The following is an 18917-nucleotide window of genomic DNA, read 5'->3' on the forward strand; positions in this document are numbered from 1 at the left end:
CAAAAGGGCTCTGGGCAACCTGATTTAGTTGAGGATGTCCCTGCTGACTGCAGAGGGGGTTGGACTGGCTGACCTTTGGTAATCCCTTCCAATCCAGACCATTCTATGATTCTATGATTGGGTTTATTAGGAGGAAACAGCTCTTTGGTGTTATAATTGAAACAATCTATGTGCTGGAAACCTCACACAGGAGAAGTGATCAGTCAGGGGGCTGGGGGTCGCCGTTTTGGGTTCTGCCAAGTAAAATTGCAGGTCATTGTTTGGTAAAAACTTTGTTAACATCTCTTGAGTACTTCATCATGAGTACTGCCTTCAGTTTTGGGCTCCCCAGTTCAGGAGGGACAGGGATCTGCTGGAGAGGGTCCAGTGGAGGGCTGCGAGGATGATGAGGGAACTGGAGGACTGCCTGGTGAGGAGAGGCTGAGAGCCCTGGGGCTGGTTAGTCTGGAGAGGAGAAGGCTGAGAGGGGATCTGATCAATGTCTATCAATATCTGAGGGCTGGGGGTCAGGAGGGAGGGGACAGCCTCTGCTCAGCTGCACCCTGTGATAGGACAAGGAGCAATGGATATAAGCTGCAGGACAGGAGGTTCTGCCTCAACATGAGGAGGAACTTCTTCACTGGGAGGCTCACAGAGCCCTGGAGCAGGCTGCCCAGAGAGGTTGTGGAGTCTCCTTGTCTGGAGACTTTCAAGGCCTGTCTGGATCCATTCCTGTGTGGTCTGAGCTAGATTGTATGGTCCTGCTCTGGCAGGAGGGTTGGACTTGATGATCTCTTTGGGCCCCTTCCAAACCCTAACATGCTGTGATCCTGTGATCTTGTAGAAAGTAGTAGATGAATGAATTTTGCATGGTAAAATATTCTAAACCCACCTTGGCCATTGGGATGTGCTGCCCAGGGAGGTGGTGGAGTCACCTGGAAGAGTATAAAAAGAGCTTGGATGAGGCACTTGGTGCCATGGTTTAGTAGTCAGGAGGTGTTGGGTGATAGGTTGGACTGGATGATCTTGAAGGTCTTTTCCAGCTTGGTTTGCTCTGTATTCATGGATGTTTGTGCACTTGGCTAGCTTTTCAGGTTCAGGTCTCTGAACTTGTGTTTGGGTCTTGCTTCTCGTGTTGGCTTTGAAGTCTGGCTGGATTCTTCTGAAGCTGGGAGATGTTTTTTGTTTCAAAGAGGCGGGGGGGAAAAAAGCCCTGGGTTTGAACTCAGTTCTCACCAGCAGGGCTTGTGACAGATGCAGAGAGTTAATATTTGTCTGGCTGAGATCACTGTGCTGAAAGTGAAACAAACAGAACAGAAAACCCCAACCGGGCTGTGACCGTGGGAAAGGAGGTCTAAGGATGCCTCTTGGGTTAGAAAGCTACAATTTAACACTTTGTTGGGGGCTGGATCTGAGGCTGTGGCGATGCACGGCAGGGTAAGAGAGACAAAATCAGCTCGGCTCTGCAGAGCCAGCGTCAGCTTCCACAAGCTCAGCCATAGCACAAGGGGCAGTGGTGGAAGCTGGGGCACAGGAAGCTCCATGGAAACAGGAGGAAGAATTATTTCCCTGTGAGGGTGACAGAACACTGGAACAGGCTGCTCAGGGGGGCTGTGGAGTCTCTTTCTCTGGAGATATTCAACCCCCCCTGGATGCATTCCTGTGTGACCTGCTCTAGGTGATGCTGCTCTGGCAGGGGGCTTGGACTGGATGATCTCTCAAGGTCCCTTCCAGCCCCTAACATTCTGTGTTGTTCTGAGCCTTCTTGAGGTGTGTTTAATGATGTGGTGTTAGCTGACTGCATCTAACCACAGCATTGGTGACATTAACCACATCACTGCTGATGGGTAAAGAGAAGCATTTCCCCCTCCCCACTGCCCCCAGCCAATGTCATTTACTCTCTCTTGCTGGCCTGTGGCTGTGTTTACAGGAAACTCCTCAGTGTGATGTGCATGTACACAGCAGCCTTCTTCAGCACACTCTTGGGTTTGGTGTTTTTTAGGAGAAGGATGACTTGAGGCAGCAACTTTCATGCTTGTGGGTGTGAAATGCCTGAAAGTATTCACTTCTTGAGGGTGCCCTTCTCATGGGTGTTTGAAAATGTCACTTTCTTGTGAGCTGCACAACACATCTGTCCCCTTGTTAAGAGAGTTTTAATCTGTCTGTGTGATTCCTGGTGCTGCTCTCAGGCTCTCCAGACAGGTCTCTCCCAGCTCCTCTGCTCAGGTTAGAGTCATAGAATTGTTAAGATTGGGAGGGACCTCAAGGATCATCCAGTTCCAAGCCCCCTGCCATGGGTAGGGACTCCCCACACTAGATCAAGCTGCTCAGAGCCACATCCAGAGCTACATGTGGAAGTGGGTGCAAAAGTAAGAGCTCACAGCATTGCTTGAAGTGACTGGAGTAAGATCCAGCCTGAAAACCACATCTGCTTCATGTGCAGGGTTGGCCTCAGGTTTGGGTGTTCAGAGAGGGCAGCCAGCTCAGGCAGGAGTGAGGAGCTTCAGCAGGTCCAGTTCAGCAGCACACAAGGAATAAATCCTTCCAGGCTGGATGAGCACTCAGCAGCTAGGAGCTTGCTACATCCCACTGCTGCCCTGCAAATACAGATTTCCTGCAGACATTCTCTGTTTCTGATGAATGTCTGAGTTGGCTCAATTTTTGTCTGAGCTTTTGGGGAGATTTTTGACCTTGGTGATCTGGTAGGTGACATTGCTAGAGGCTGTCTTATGCTTTTTAATGTGTCACTGTGATGTAGGTCGTGGTCTGGAAACAGATGAAGGAGGTGTGGAAGAATTTATGTAAGGAAAGAGTAAATTCCCTGTGGTTAACTGGGGTGAGAGGCTCTGTGCTGTGCTTTTCCTGTGGCTCATCAGGCAGAAAGCCCTTTTCTGTGTTTGTGAAGCAACTTTATCATAAAGGAAAATTTTGACTTGATGATCAGCAGTTGTGAAAACTGAGATTTCCCTCCTTGGCTTCCAGATTATATCTTGTTTGAAAACACTACAAATAAAGCAAATGTGTGGACCACAAGTTCTGCATGGGACAGTGTGGTGTGGTGTGGTGAACCCAGGCTGGCACCCATGGCAGCAGCACTCAGCAGTGTGCCTTGGTGGCCAAGAGGGCCAATGGGGTCCTGAGGTGCATTAAGAGGAGTATGTCTAGCAGATCCAGGGAGGTTCTCCTTCCCCCCTTACTCTGCCCTGGTGAGACCTCACCTGAAATATTACATGCAGTTTTGGGCTCCCCAGTTCAGGAGGGACAGGGATCTGCTGGAGAGAGCCCAAGGGAGGGCTACCAGGATGCTGAAGGGACTGAAGCACTGCCTGATGAGGAGAGGCTGAGAGTCCTGGGGCTGGTTAGTCTGGAGAGGAGAAGTTTGAGAGGGAGAAGACTGAGAGGGGATTTAATAGATGTTTATAAATATCTGAAAGCTGGGGGTCAGGAGGGAGGGGACAGGCTCTGCTCAGCTGCACCCTGGGATAGGACAAGGAGCAATGGATGGAAACTCCAGCACAGGAGGTTCCACCTCAACATCAGGAGGAACTTCTTCCCTGTGAGGGTCACAAAGCCCTGGAGCAGGCTGTCCAGAGAGGTGGTGGAGTCTCCTTCTCTGGAGACTTTCAAGTCCCATCTGGATGTGTTCCTGTGTGACCTGTGCTGGATTCTCTGCTCCTGCTCTGGCAGGGGGGTTGGACTGGAAGATCTCTGGAAGTCCCTTCCAACCCCTAACATCCTGTGATCCTTTGTGCAATGCTCAAGAACAAAGCTCAGCTCTTGTCTCAGTGCCCCAGCAGGCTGGTGGCTGCAAGCTGCTGGGGAGCAGGCTGCTGTGAGGGTGACAGGTCTTTGTGTCTCTGTTCTCACCCTGAGCAGGGAGCCCCGAACGACGAGGCCGTGGTGACACTGCTCTGTGAATGGGCTGTGAGCTGCAAAAGGTCTGGTAAGCACAGGGCCATGGCTGTAGCCAAGCTGCTGGAGAAGAGGCAAGCAGAAATTGAAGCAGAAGTAAGTGATTTCCACTTGTGGGGCAGTGTCACCAGTGTGCTTAACAAGTAAGGTAGTTCTGAGGAAACATCACTTTGAGCTCATTACACAACGAGTAAGTTTGGTGGCTCTTGGAGCCCTGGGGATTGCTGTTGTCACTTTACAGCTTTTTAAATTCTAGATAACCTTAAAATGAAACCCAGCCCAGTTCCAGCTAGAATAACCAGCAGCCTAACTCAGAATGTTCTGTGCCAGCTGATTGATGTCTGTTGGCTTGAGCTGTTTTACTTCTGTCAACTACTTGCCCAAAGAAAGTAGTGCTGCTGACACTGGAGTCCCTCAAAAAGAGGCTAGGGGTCTGGCTTTGGGGCAGGGCTGGTCCAGCTGGTGGAGGACTCTGGGAAGATTCCAAAAGTAAGATCCATTTGGGGGCTAAATGTGAGTGGAAGTTTAAGTCCTGCATTCTTAGAAGGTCTTCGTTTTCAGAGGGGTGATTAAACGTTCCACTGGAGAGCAGGATGCTGCGGTGCCACCCTGGGTGTAAACTCTTGCCTGTGCCTTGTGGCAAGTGCTCCTGCCCCAGCTCACACAGGCTGGCACTTGAAACTTCAGCAGCAGGAGCTGTGCCCTGGTCCCCACAACCTTGCTGCAGCTCTGGGCCAGGGGACATCCCCAGAGCTGGTGCACTGCTGCCTTGGCCTCACTGCTATCCAGTTTTTTACCTAGGCAAAAAAGTGTCCCCAGGACAGTGCTGTGATGTCTGTTCAGCCTGGTGTGGGGACAGGCAGGTGAGAGCAATGTCAGAAGTGCATCTGTCTGTGAGACACCCTGAAGTGCAACAGGACCTTGACTCTGCAAAGCCTCTCTGCTTTGTCTGCTCCTCACCACAAAGCCTTGCTCAGAAGGGAGCTGGTGGCTCTTTCTGCCTCCCTTACAGGAAATCCACCCTGGCCAGAGATATTTTGCCCTGGTTATTGTAGTGTTTAGTGTCCTTTACACAAACAAGAGGACTTACCTTCTGTGGTCACATTGATCCTGGAAGTTGTGTGTCTTACATTTTTGCTTTTACATGAACCCATGTTGCAGATGATGCCTCAGGCATTCCTGCTTGATCAGTAACTCAAAGTGATCAAATGAAACAGCCCCATAGGCAATGGGAAAAACCTGCTCTAGAGCAAGTCTGGGGGTCATGGGGAGGAGGGGGAGAGGATCCCATGGAGAGGAGGGAGAGAATCCCATGGGGAGGAGCTGCCTGAGAAGCACACTGTGGGAATGCTATGTGGATTTGTGTGTGCCTACAGCTGTTGTTATTTGTTTGGCTGTGCAGAGATGTGGGGAAGCCGAAGTCCTGGATGAAAAGGAATCTCTGTCTTCAGCCTCCTTGACAGGTTCCAGTCTTCCTGTTTTTCAGAATGTCCTGCTAAGGTTTTTAGATACACAAGCTCCCTCATTATGTGAGTATGAACTCATTTGTATCCCAAAGTAGGTCAGAAGCAAGTGGGCTGCTGTCTGTCTGCTGGGGCTGCTGGTTTGCTGTAGCAGGAAATGGTTTCAAGCTGCACCAGGGGAGGTTCAGCCTGGATGCTAGGAGATGCTTCTTCACAAGAGAGGGTTCTCAAACATTGGAATGGTCTGCTCAGGGCAGTGGTGGAGTCACCATCCCTGGGGGTGTTTAAGCAGCCTGTGGACCTGGTGCTTAGGGATGTGGTTTAGTGTTCATAGAATCAGTCGGGGTTGGAAGGGACCACAAGGATCATCTAGTTCCAACCCCCGTGCCATGGACATGGACACCCCGCACTAGATCAGGTTGGCCAGAGCCTCATCCAGCCTGGTATTAAACATCTCCAGGGATGGGGCCTCAACCACCTCCCTGGACAACCCATTCCAGGGCTTCACCACTCTCATGGGGAAGAACTTCCTCCCCACCTCCAGCTTCATTCCATTCCCCCTAGTCCTATCACTACCTGATATCCTAAGAAGTCCCTCCCACAGTCTTGTAGGCCCCCTTCAGATACTGGAAGGCCACAATTAGGTCATCTCAGAGCCTTCTTTTCTCCAGACTGACCAGCCCCAACTCCTTCAGTCTGTCCTCATAGCAGAGCAGCTCCAGCCCTCTGCTCATCCTCGTGGCCCTTCTCTGGACACCTTCCAGCACATCCAAATCCCTCTTGTAATAGGGGCTCCAGAACTGGAGGCAGTACTCCAGGTGGGGCTTCACCAGAGCTGAGTAGAGGGGGAGAATCAGCTCTAGTGTTGAGCCTGCAGTGCTGGGTTAAGGGTTGGACTGGCTGAGCTTGGAGGTCTCTTCCAAGCAGATGTTTTCTGTGATTCTGTGTTCCACAGTTTCCACCATCACCTGCTCTGTTTGCAGGTTTGCTTTGAAATCTGCTGCCCTGTTGTGGGATCCTTCCATGCTTTGGATTCCTCTCTTTCCACAGAGGGAGGTTGGCAGAAACCACGTTTATTTCTCTTTAAGCTGTAAGAGACTGGGGGGAGAATGGCTTGCACTCTGTGCATGCTTGACAGCAAACACTTCCCCCTTTGACCCATCCACATTCCAAGTGCCTGGCTGAAACTGGAAGCTGTTAGCTGACAAATGGGTGGATTGACAAAGGATTTTTGTTCATTGTTAGGTTGCTCTGTGAAATGACTTGGCCTAGGAGCCTGCCTGGTAGTGTAGCTGCTGCCAGTTTAGTGCATTTTGGTGCCTTAAAGCAAACTGAAATCTCTCCACATCCCAAAAAGGAGAAACTTCTGGAAAATGTGCTGCAGGCTCTGAGGTATTGGCAGTGCTCTATTTTGGTGCCAGTGCTGACCCTGGGTTGATAAACCATCCCAACTATTTGTGTTCTGCTTGTTCCCAGCTAACTTGAGCATGTAAAGCAAAGTTGGGTTTTAGATCAATGAGGGTGCTTTGGATTTGGTAGCTCTGCAGCTGGAGGTTTGGTTGCCCAGTGGAGTCAGCATGGTATAAGAGCTCTCTTCCTGCAGTGCTGCAAACCCTTCTGTGGGACAGAAGAAGTCAGATTAAATACAGCTGCAACAAAGAAGCTTAACAGCATGATTTTGTGTTGTGTTTCTCTAGGCTTTGCTGTGGCACTGCACACTAACCCACTCTGAGCTGGGTTAGGAACTGGCTGGAGGGCTGAGCCCAGAGAGTGGTGGTGAATGGTGCCACATCCAGCTGGCAACCAGGCACCAGTGGTGTCCCCCAGGGATCAGTGCTGGGCCCCATCCTGTTCAATATCTTCATTGATGATCTGGATGAGGAGATGGAGTCCATAATCAGTAAATTTGCAGATGACACCAATCTGGGGGTGGGAGTTGATCTGCTGGAGGGTAGGAGAGCTCTGCAGAGGGACCATGCCAGGCTGGGCAGATGGGCAGAGTCCAAGGGCTTGAGATTGAACACATCCAAGTGCTGGGTTCTGCACATTGGCCACAACAACCCCATGCAGAGCTACAGGCTGGGGGCAGAGTGGCTGGAGAACGGCCAGGCAGTACTGGTTGACAGAAGGCTGAACATGAGCCAGCAGTGTGCCCAGGTGGCCAAGAAGGCCAATGGCATCCTGGCCTAGATCAGGAGCAGTGTGGCCAGCAGGAGCAGGGAAGTCATTGTGCCCTGTGCTCAGCACTGCTTAGGCCACACCCTGAGTCCAGTGTCCAGTTCTGGGCCCCTCAGTTTAGGAAAGATGTTGAGCTGCTGGAAGGTGTCCAGAGAAGGGCAACAGAGCTGGGGAGGGGTCTGGAGCACAGCCCTGGGAGGAGAGGCTGAGGGAGCTGGGGTTGCTTAGCCTGGAGAAGAGGAGGCTCAGGGGAGACCTTCTTGCTCTCTCCAACTCCCTGAAGGGAGGCTGTAGCCAGGTGGGGGTTGGTCTCTTCTCCCAGGCAACCAGCCCCAGAACAAGAGGACACAGTCTCAAGCTGTGCCAGGAGGTTTAGGCTGGATGTTAGGAAGAAATTCTTCATAGAAAGAGAGGCCATTGGGATGTGCTGCCTGGGGAGGTGGTGGAGTCACTATCCCTGGAGGTGTTTAGGAAGAGCCTGGATGAGGCACTTGGTGCCATGGCTTAATTGATTAGATGGTGTTGGGTGATAGGTTGGACTGGATAATCTCAAAGGTCTCTTCCAACCTTGTCTGGTCTATTCTATTCTATTCACTGGAAAAATAAGAACATTTGATGAACTTTTCCCTGATGTCTCTGTGTGTGTGAGCATAGTTTAGTAGATAAAGCACACCACACTGTCAAGCCTTCGTAACAGATTGCTTTACATCTTGGGGGCCTCCCATGCAAAGATCTTGAGCTGCCTGCACAGCTGTCAGAAGGTTTTCTCTTGTGAATACAAGGGCTGTAGATAAGGTGGTGTAGATAATGCAATCTGAGAGGAGAAGGCAACCACTGGGGGTCTGTTACAGCCCAGAACTTCAGCTTTAGTGTTTCACCCCACAGGGAATCTTCTCACCTTCTTCCCCTCTCTTCCTTTTCGTTTTTTGGGGAGTATTTAACACTGTAATTAACCTCTGGACCCCCCCCCCCCCCCCCCATCTGGGGCAGATGTGTGTGGATGCTTTGGAGTCCTCTGCTCTCTGGAGTGTCTGTCTGGAGCTGACAGCAGAGAGAAACATGCAATTAGATGGAAAATGGTTTTTTTTCCTGACCTGTGTAGGATGCCTGAGACATCCTTAGCAGGCTTTTAGGGTAGACACGAGGAGGAAGTTCTGCACCATGAGGGTGCTGGAACACTGCAACAAGTTGCCCAGGGAGGTAGCTGAGGCCCCATCCCTGGAGATATTCAGGGTGAGGCTCAACAAGGCTGTGGGCAACCTGATCTAGTTGAGGATGCCCCTGCAGGTGGGTTGGACTTAGATGATCTTTGGGGGTCCCTTCCAACCCAAACTATTCTCTGACTATAGAGTCGATCAGCTGGGGTTTGCAGTTTGGGTAGCTGAGACCCAAAGACTTAACAAGCTGAAACTTCCACTCTAACCTTTTTGGGTTTTTCTTCCTTTTGTTTTTGAGTAGCTGATCCAAACAGTGACCATGAGAAGACAGAGTTTGTGAACTTGGTGCTGCTGTTCTCTGAATTCACCCGGCACGACGTCTTCTCCCACGATGCCTACATGTGCACTCTGATATCCCGTGGAGACCTGTCCCTCACTGCAGCTCCCAGACCACACTCACCTAATGGCGATGTGGTGGAGGAACATTACTCCAAGGATCATGATGTGAAACTGGAGGTAACAGTTCAGGCTGTTTCTCCTGTATTTTGTGCTCTGTTTTGTTAAGCATCAGTTTTGAGTGCGGCGTGAGGGCTTGGGGCAGGGGCTGCCGCGGTGCGCGGCGTGAGGGCTTGGGGCAGGGGCTGCCGCGGTGCGCGGCGTGAGGGCTTGGGGCAGGGGCTGCCGGGTTGCGCGGCGTGAGGGCTTGGGGCAGGGGCTGCCGCGGTGCGCGGCGTGAGGGCTTGGGGCAGGGGATGCCGCGGTGCGCGGCGTGTGAGGGCTTGGGGCAGGGGCTGCCGGGTTGCGCGGCGTGAGGGCTTGGGGCAGGGGCTGCCGCGGTGCGCGGTGTGTGAGGGCTTGGGGCAGGGGCTGCCGGGTTGCGCGGCGTGAGGGCTTGGGGCAGGGGCTGCCGCGGTGCGCGGCGTGAGGGCTTGGGGCAGGGGCTGCCGCGGTGCGCGGCGTGAGGGCTTGGGGCAGGGGCTGCCGCGGTGCGCGGTGTGTGAGGGCTTGGGGCAGGGGATGCTGAGTTCTCACATCTTTTAATCTCCTTGCCTCTTTCCCTCTCTTGGAGAGGACTGAAGGCGGTCCACTAGCCTCATTCCTCTGTGTGGCTGTAAACATTGCTGGTTTAGTGCAAATAGACTGAACTGACAGTTTTCTGGTGATCTCCCTGTTGGTCTCATGGCCAAATGTGCCCTGAAAATGGGAGGGGTTTCTACAGACTGCCTTTTGTGGCACAACAAAGTGGGAAATCACTCTTGGGGATGTACAGGAGTCAGCTTCCTGTTCTGTGGCTGTCCTTGGAGCAGAATGGCTCACTGGGGATACACTTCAAAGTTTTGTTTCCCCCTTTTTCTCTGCCTCTGTGGATTTCTGCTTGAGAAACAACTTCTGTGAGTTGAGGCTTTTCAGAGAGGTTTAACAGTCACTATGTGAAAACTTCTTGCTGTCAAGGCTTTGTTTTCCTGATTCTTACTTAGGTGGAGTGCTTGGCTTGTTAACCTGTGGTCAGTTAAATGGGTCTTCAGTAAGATGGGACTGATCCTGGTTGTTTTTTTCCCCCTCCCTGGCCATTGTCAGGACCACACTATTATGGAACACATGGGCCTTGACTCAGGAGCCACCAGTATTTTTGATGATGTAGACAAGAGTGACTTTAAGGCAGAGTTTGGTTCGGAGTTTCCAGTAGGTTTAACTTCTGATTTTTCTGCATGCCTTTGGTGCCTGTGCCTGCTGCTTGCTGCTGTCCCAGCCCCCTCCTCTCCGTGGCCCCAGCCCCCCACCTCACTGCTTCCATCCCCAGCCCGTGGCCTTGGGTATCCAGTCTTTGCTGTCTTGTGTCACTGCCTCCTCTCTCTGCATCTCTGCTGTATGGCAGCCTACTGCTCTCCATTGCTTCCCCTCCTTGTCCACCTGCACACTCCCCTGCCTCTCCTTCCCTTCCTGGCCCTTGTTGCAGCACACTCAGAGTGCTGTGTGTTAAACAGGAGTAAATAAGCAGAGCTACCAGTTTATTTGGCATCCCAGAACCCCACTGATGCCACTTGCTTTTCAACTGACTGTTCAAGTTTTGGCTCTCTCTTCCAAACCTCTTTTCCTCTTCTTGTTTCTCCTTGCTGTCAGCCTGATTCTGCATGGCTCTTGAATCTCCTCATTTCTTTCTCTGGACTGATCCTGATTCTGCACCCTCAGGGACTCCTGTGCCCAGACCTGTCAGTGCAGGACACTGGGACCCCTTTTTTAACCTGGCATCTCTCATACTGGTGGCTTCACCCATGCCTGCCCACAGTGTCTCTTGTCACTTCCCATTTCACCCCTTCCATTCTTCCTCTCCCTCACTGGGGTATCTCCCTGTGGTTTCTGTGTCAGGGCAGCACAGGCAGCGTGGCAGTTGCTCTGAGCTGTCATCCTTTGTTCCCTAACCAGGTGCTGCCGCTGTAAAACCTGTCTGATAACAGCAGAGGTGTGCCTGGGGATACAATGTGTGTGTCTGTCTCTGGAATTTCAGGCTTGATTAGGATTGCCCTTGCCTTGTCTAAAGCTCCAATGCTTCAGCTCCTGTCTGATTGCGCTTGCTTGAGCCTGGGCAGCCGGAGGTTGCGCTCACCTGGAACCTTTGTTTTACATGACTCAGATTTTCTCTCCGATGCCTGGGGAGCCCTGTGAGAATGTGACCTCCTCCTTAGACAGAAGGATTTCAGTTGCCAGCGAGAAGTCAGTCAAGAGGGAAAGACTGAGGGAAGTGATTTTCCCGTCCAATTACGACCTCCTGCGCCACTTGCAGTACGCAACGCATTTCCCTATACCTCTGGTGAGTGACCTCTGCTTGTGTGCCCAACAGTGCTGCCTGCTGTGACAGCAGAGCCTCCAAAGGAAGGAGAGCTCCCTGCCTGCTCTGACCTCTGCCTGAGGGCCCCATGGCCACACCATGTCTGTGGGGTGGGTTCAGAGCAGCCCGTGGTCATCCCTGCAGTATCCAAATGGGCTCAGAGGAAGGAGACCTAATATTGTGTGCCGGCCTGCTTGGGCACCACAAGAAACCACCACATTCCAGGGGCTGATCAAAGTTTGCTAAATAGAGAACTTGATGTTGTAGTTGGGCAGATGGATGGGTACCAAAATATCTGACAGAAGCAGTTCTGACATGTACAGGACAGGAGGGTGTTACTTCCTCCCACCCACTCCCCATTGCTTCTGGCGTGGGGTTTTGGCTGCCGCTGCTGTTGTGTTTGTCTGTAGGCTCATGGCAACTTCAGAAAGCCCCAGGAATAACATTCCAGGCCCCAAAACCCCATTCAGATGACTTCTCATATTTTTCTGCTGTGCTGAGAAAGGGCCCAGATACTGAATGAGCCTCAAGCTGGAATGAGTCTAACTTGAGAATTGCTCTTATTGTTGTTGTACCAACAGTAGTAACTTCTAAATGATGTTGAATGATGTCAGTGCCATGAGGTGTCCTCTGAGAGTATGCTGAGAAACCCACAGCTTGCCTTTGCTGTAGATGTCTCACTCCACTATGTCTGGGTTCTGATTTATTGCAAGTGGACTGCTGTGAGAACACTGAAGGAGCTATTTCTGTTCACAACACTTTTGGATGCTTGCTTCAAGGTTTGATTCATATTTTGCCCATTTTAAGGATCAGGAGGAAAAAAACCATAAGGGTAACTTGGTTTTGTTTCTGGAATGTTTTTGATTTGGAGATGGAGCTAATCCAGGTATCTGAGGTTTTCCTCTGCAAAGAGATTATTCTACAGATGCATTGTCTGTTTGGAAGGAATTGTCAACTAGAATGCTAATAAACTGAGTTGCTGTGTCCTAAAACATACAAGCCCAGAGAACACACTGGATACACACAGTACCTGAAGGGGGCCTACAAGAAGGAGGGAGAGAAGCTGTTTGCAAAAGACATCAGTGACAGGAGGAGGGGAAGTGGCTTCAAACTAGAGAAGAGAAGATTTAGGTTGGATGTTAGGAACAGGCTTTTTACTATGAGGGTAGTGGAATGCTGGAACAGGTTGCCCAGGGAGGTGGTTAGGGCCCCAGCCCTGGAGATATTCAAAGTCAGGATGAACAGGGCTCTGGGCAACCTGATCTAGTGGAGGATGGCATAGAATCATAAATCAGCCAAGTTGGAAGAGACCTCCAAGATCATCTAGTCCAACCTATCACCCAGCCCTATCCAATCAGTTAGACCATGGCACTAAGTGCTTCATCCAGGCTTTTCTTGAAGATCTCCAGCAACAGCAACTCCACCACCTCCCTGGGCAGCACATTCCAATGGCCAATTACTCTTTCTGTGAAGAACTTTCTCCTCACCTCCAGCTTAAACTTCCCCTGGTGCAGCTTGAGACTGTGTCGTCTTGTTCTGGTGCTGGTTGCCTGGGAGAAGAGACCAACCCCCACCCAGCTACAACTTCCCTTCAGGTAGTTGTAGAGAGCATTAAGGTCTCCCCTGAGCCTCCTCTTCTCCAGCCCCAGCTCCCTCAGCCTCTTCTCATAGGGCTCATGTCCCTGCTTAGTGCAGAGGGGGTTGGACTGAATGACCTTTGGAGGTCCCTTCCAAGCCAGCCATTCTATGATTCTATGATTTATCCTTTTTATCTCGATTTCCTTGTCTTTCCTGTTATAACAAGTTAGCTTTTCCCTGTTTTCTTGAGGCAGCAGCAGTAGCAGCAAGGAGAGGCCATGGAACTTGGCAAGGCCAAGACATTTCTTTATTAAAAACTGTAGGAGTGATGTAAGCTGATAAAACCATTTTTAATTAGTGCACCTTAAAAATCACAGGATGTTAGGGGTTGGACCTCTGAAGATCATGTCCAATCCCCCTGCCAGAGCAGGACCATAGAATCTAGCACAGGTCACACAGGAATGCATCCAGATGGGTCTCCAGAGAAGGAGACTGGAGTAAATAATGCCCTTTGAAGTACTTTTTATGGTTAACTGTATATATGAAAACTCTGCAGCTGAAGAGCTGCTGTTAAATAATCTCTTGGTGTGCCACATTGAAGGGAGAAAAAGGTGAGCTCCTTGCCATAAATAATCACACTGCTGTGTTTGAGCCTGTCTGGACAGGCTGTGTCCTCCAGCAATGCTGATCCCTGTAGATCATCACTGGTACATGGAGCTGAAAGGCATTGTTGAACACTCTCCTCCCTCACACCTGTGATCTGACTCTGTAACAGAGCCAGCTGGGTTTGGTCAGGGTTTTTTTCTCCTCCTGCTTGGGTTGTGGTTGAGCAGGAAGGTTGTTGGCCACGGCAGGCAGCCATGCAGCGGCACAGCAGCTATTCGTACTGCAGGATCCTCAGCTGGATGTTAGCCACTCCTTCTGCCTCTGCTGTACCCTTCTGTCCTGCACCTCTGTCTGTGGAAGCCTTTCCCTCCTTGGCTGCTGTGAAAGTCTCAGTAACCTTCAGCCTGAACGATTTGGAGAGGTGGTAGTACAGGACGGGGTCGAAGCAGAGGTTGGACACAGCGAACAGCAGGGTAGCTTCCTTTGCCTTGAAGAGAGCTTGCTTGAGAGAGCAGCTGGTTATGGTTTGGCTTTGGCTGAGGGTGTAGGGGATGCGGACGATGTGGTAGGGGAGGAAGCAGAGCAGGTAGCCTGCAGTCACCAGCAGGATGCTGACGAGGGCTCTCCTGGCGTGCGCATAGCCCTCGCTGTACTTGTTGCGGTAGAGCTGCCTGACCGCCAGGAAGTTGGAGACCAGGATCATGGCTGAGAAGTTCAGGAATATGGCTGTGCAGATGAAGTTGGTGAAGACGTGCCAGTCCCTCCCAAATTTGCTCTTGAAATCGATGCAGGTGGCTCCAGGCCTCTCTTCAATGGTTCTGATGGGGATGGCCATGTTGGGCACCGTTACCAGGAGAACCATTGCCCACACGGCGGCGGACAGCACCTTGGCGAAGCCTGGCTCCTGAATCCGGTAGATCTTGGAGCTGTGCATCAGCTGAAGGCAACGATCCATGCTTACAAAGCCCAGGAATATGATGGATAAGTACATGTTCAGGTAGATGAAGCAGGCTGTGACTTGACAGTGGAATATCTTCAGTTTCCAGGACGCCACTCCTAGGTCGACAATGATCTTCACCGGCAGCGCCAAAGTCAACAAGAAATCGGCTGTCAGGAGGTTCATTAAGTAGATGCTCATGCACTTCTGCTTCTGGCCTCGTTGTGTGAATGCCCAGAGTGCAAAGCAGCTTCCAATGAATCCCACAAGGAAAATCAAATAGTAAAAGTAGGTGAAAGGTTCCATTTCGTCACCCACTTGGCAGTGGGAAACGTTGCTCGGCATGGTAGACTTCTCTTGTGAGTTGGCAAGGAGACAGCAAGGCCCTGCAAAAGGAACCAAGAGTCACAGAAGGTTAGGGGCTGGAAGGGGCCTTGAAAGCTCATCCAGTCCAACCCCCCCCTGCCAGAGCAGGAGCACCTAGAGCAGATCACACAGGAACACATCCAGGTGGGTTTTGACTGTCTCCAGAGAAAGAGGCTCCACACCCACCCTGGGCAGCCTGCTCCAGCGTTCTGTCAGCCTCACAGTGAAAAGAAAACCTCTTCCTTGTCTTCACATGGAACTTCCTATGCCTAATCTTCCACCCATTGCCCCTTGTCCATCAATGACATCAGCTTTTTCTGAGCAACAGGAATTTTGGTTGATTCATTTCATGTAAAAAAGAAAAAAAAGGCACTTGGGAAGAGATATTTTTTCTCCTCCCCTCTCCTTGTGCCTCTTCACAGAAACTGGAGAGAGCTTTGCTCTCATGTTGCAAAAAGTTTGGAGATGTGTTAGAACTTCTTCTTGAGAACATGATGAGAAATGAATGAGGTAGCCCAAGCCCCACCACCACCCAAGCCAGCAGAGGAAGGGTTTGAATCTGTTGAAGATTTAAGCATCTGGTTACTAATGGGGATCCTAGAAGCAACAAGGTTGGAAAAGACTTCAAAGATCATCCAGTCCAACCTGTCACCCAACACCTCATGACTACTAAACCATGGCACCAAATGCCACATCCAGGGCACAATGACTTCCCTGCTCCTGCTGGCCACACTGTTCCTGATACAGGCCAGGATGCCATTGGCCTTCTTGGCCACCTGGGCACACTGCTGGCTCATGTTCAGCCTACTATCAACCACTACCCCCAGGTCCCTTTCTGTCTGGCTGCTCTTCAGCCACTCTGATCCCAGCCTGTAGCACTGCTTGGGGTTGTTGTGGCCAATGTGTAGAACCCAGAACTTCGATGTGTTAAATCCCATGCCCTTGGACTCTGCTCATTTCTCCAGCCTGGCAAGGTCCCTCTGCAGAGCTCTCCTAACCTCTAACAGATCAACTCCTGCCCCCAGCTTGGTGTCATCTGCAAATTTACTGATGGTGGACTCAATGCCCTCATCCAGATCATCAGTAAAGATATTGAACAGGCTGGGGCACAGAACTGATCCCAGAACTGTGTTAGAATTTCTTATTGAGAACATGAAGAGGAGAAACTTCTCCACTAGAACTGAAGGAGTTAGCCCAAGCCCCACCACCACCCAAGCCAGCAGAGGAATGGATTGACTCTGTTGAAGATTTTAGCATCTGGTTACTAATGGTCATACTGGAACTTCAGGCTTCTCAACAGCTGAAACTGTGCCTCTGCACCCAGGGTGATGCCTGCGGCAGTCTTGTTCTGTGAAAGCTGTGCTGGGAGTTGGAGGCTGATGCACTGTCAGAGCGATGCAGGGAGGTCTTGGGGGAGAGGAGCCACGAGTCCTGAGCAGCCCTAAGGTTTTGCAGACTCCTCTCTCATCCTGCCTGAGCAGAGGAGAAATGAATGGCTTATTTTTAGGAAGCTTTTAAAACACATTTTGAAAGAAGCTTTTTAGGCTTCCTTAGGAATTACAGGGAGGCAAAGCAGACAGCTTTGGGTCTTCTTTTAGCTAAATCCTACTACTCCATGACCAACCAAACCTGGTTGGTTTTGTTGTTTGCTTGCTGCACTGCCAGACTGCCACACAGAATGTTTGGGGGAAAGGGAGGCAGGTTCATTAGAGTTTCTTGGAATGAAAACCAATGTATTTGTCTTGAATAACATCAGTGCAGCACTTGTATTTCATTATGGTGTACGTCAAAATGAGGAACGATGTAAGAGGACTGCTGCATTTGCACTTTGGTTTTCTGCTGTAAGACACATCCAGATGTGCACAGCTCATAAACCACCATGATTGAAGGTACTCCTAGGATTTCAAACAAGGGGAAAAGCAGCTTGTTTCATGCAGTTCACAGGCTCACAGGGTGTTAGGGGTTGGAAGAGACCTCCGGAGATCATCCAGTCCAACCCCCCTGCCAGAGCAGGAGCAGAGAATCCAGCACAGGTCACACAGGAACACATCCAGATGGGGCTGGAAAGGCTACAGAGAAGGAGACTCCACAACCTCTCTGGGCAGCCTGCTCCAGTGCTCTGTGAGTCTCACAGTGAAGAAGTTCCTCCTCATGTGGAGGTGAAACCTCCTGTGCTGCAGCTTACATCCATTGCTCCTTGTCCTACCCAGGGTGCAGCTGAGCAGAGCCTGTCCCCTGCCTCTTGACCCTTAGCCTCAGATATTTATAAACAGTTATTAAATCCACTCTCAGTCTTCTCCAGACTAACCAGCCCCAGGTCCCTCAGCCTCTCCTCACAGGGGGAAGAGTTTGCTTTCTCTTGTCCTGAAGTCACTGAATTTGACTTAGTTGGGTGCAGGGCTTGTCAGCCTGGTCCTGAGCCGGTGGGAGCTGTGCCATGGCACAGCCCTGCTCACGCTCTGCAGCACAGAGAGGCAGCCCAGCAAAGCAAGCCCTGAAACCCTCCTAGAACAGGAGCCTCCAGGGATTTAGCACAGCTGCAACCCAGTGACAGTGACTAGAGGCAGAGCAAGGGCTGCTTTGCTTGAGCCTGGCTCTCTGCTAATATTTCAGGCTCTGTATTTACCTAGCTCTAGATAGCCTGGGACAAAGATTCAGAGTACCTACCTTGTCCTGGTGCTCTCTGGGGCCTTCTGAGCAGGATCCTGCAGGGTCTGATACCTTGGAGGCTCTCCCAGCCCAGTGGTGTGTTGTTTGTTCCTCTGCCTGCATCTGCTGGGGTTTCAGAATGAGCCTGTGGTTTGTAGCTGTGCTGGCTGACGCACTTCAGCCCAGCCTTCAAACAGCTAAACCACAGGGAAGGTACCTAAAAGAGAGGCCACAGGAAGATGTCAGTGTTCATGGAACAGCTCAGAGAGCTCTTTTCCTTTGCAGGAGCTGGGGTTGGGCAGTGCTCCCCTGTACCCTCTGCCCAGCTCCTGAGGCGTTGAGCTGTTCCTCAGGCACTTGAGGCTGTGCAGGATGAAATGGAGAATGATGGGGAGGGAACAACTGCAGAGGAGCTGAGGCAGGCACATTGGTGTGGCCAGTCTGTGGATTAATGCAGGTATTGCAATTCAGAATGTGTTTTTGTGGGGGGGAGGTGGTCAGAGCTGCTTGAGCTGTCCACACCGGGGAGCTGAGCAGGCTGGGCAGCAGTGCTGGGAGCCAGCTGGTTCTTTGTGGTCCTGAAGGCAGGACCATCCTCAGCCTCTCCTCCTGGTTTCAGGCCTGGAGATGTAACCTTAAACGTTTTCTGTGTGTTCATATGTGTCAGGGTGAGGAGGCAGATTTGGCCTGGCCAGCCCCAGAGTGGGAGCTTCCTCATGTACTTGTAAAGCCTTATCTCATTCTTCCCGGGCTCTTGACCTGGGATGTCAGTGGCTGCTGCTTTGCTTTTGCTTCTAAGAATCTGAAATTCTCCTCTCCCCCTACATGTCTTGCATTTAAAATCTCCCTGGAATCAGGGGGTGCTGTAGTAAGGCTGGTGTCAGGCTCTGCTCCCAGGCAACTTTGTGAGAGGATGAAAGGGCATGGCCTGGAGCTGTGCCAGGGGAGGTTTAGGTTGGATGTAAAAAAAGACACATTATGGATATAGGGAAATGTTCATAATCAAGGTTTTGGGTTGGTTTTTTCTTTAACCATGAGGAAATGTCTCACAGCAGGGCTGAGGGGTTGACAATGGACTGGAACCCCCAAACAGTGGCACTCTGCTGTAGCTGAGAATCCACAAGCCACCTACCACAGCTCTGTGCAGGACACAGATGAAGAATGCCTGGTTTTAGGTTGAGTCAGAAGCTTAAAGTTCAGACCATATTTGTCACAATGTTTGCAAAGCTTCATCATCTGGGATGAGCCTGCCTTCAGTTCTGAGC

At 51.1% G+C, this 18917-nt stretch overlaps 2 protein-coding genes across 2 annotated transcripts in view; one reads left to right on the forward strand and one right to left on the reverse strand.

The window, feature by feature from the left end:
* MED12L (mediator complex subunit 12L) overlaps positions 1-18917 on the forward strand; it is a 136249-nt gene that overhangs the window by 25207 nt on the left and 92125 nt on the right. The window contains exons 11-15 of the mRNA XM_054167084.1: positions 3856-3987; positions 5294-5420; positions 8991-9205; positions 10268-10372; positions 11322-11498. Of these exons, the coding sequence (XP_054023059.1) occupies positions 3856-3987; positions 5294-5420; positions 8991-9205; positions 10268-10372; positions 11322-11498 (756 nt within the window). The remainder of the gene's footprint in view (positions 1-3855; positions 3988-5293; positions 5421-8990; positions 9206-10267; positions 10373-11321; positions 11499-18917) is intronic.
* On the reverse strand, positions 13423-17863 carry GPR171 (G protein-coupled receptor 171). The gene is made up of 2 exons (XM_054167083.1): positions 17671-17863; positions 13423-15023 (listed from the first exon to the last, which is right to left on the reverse strand). Exon 2 carries the CDS (start codon positions 14980-14982, stop codon positions 13972-13974), a length of 1011 nt encoding a protein of 336 aa, XP_054023058.1. The 5' UTR covers positions 14983-15023; positions 17671-17863; the 3' UTR covers positions 13423-13971.

The sequence above is a fragment of the Dryobates pubescens genome, chromosome 13, assembly GCF_014839835.1.
Source record: "Dryobates pubescens isolate bDryPub1 chromosome 13, bDryPub1.pri, whole genome shotgun sequence".
Taxonomy (NCBI): Eukaryota; Metazoa; Chordata; class Aves; order Piciformes; family Picidae; genus Dryobates; species Dryobates pubescens.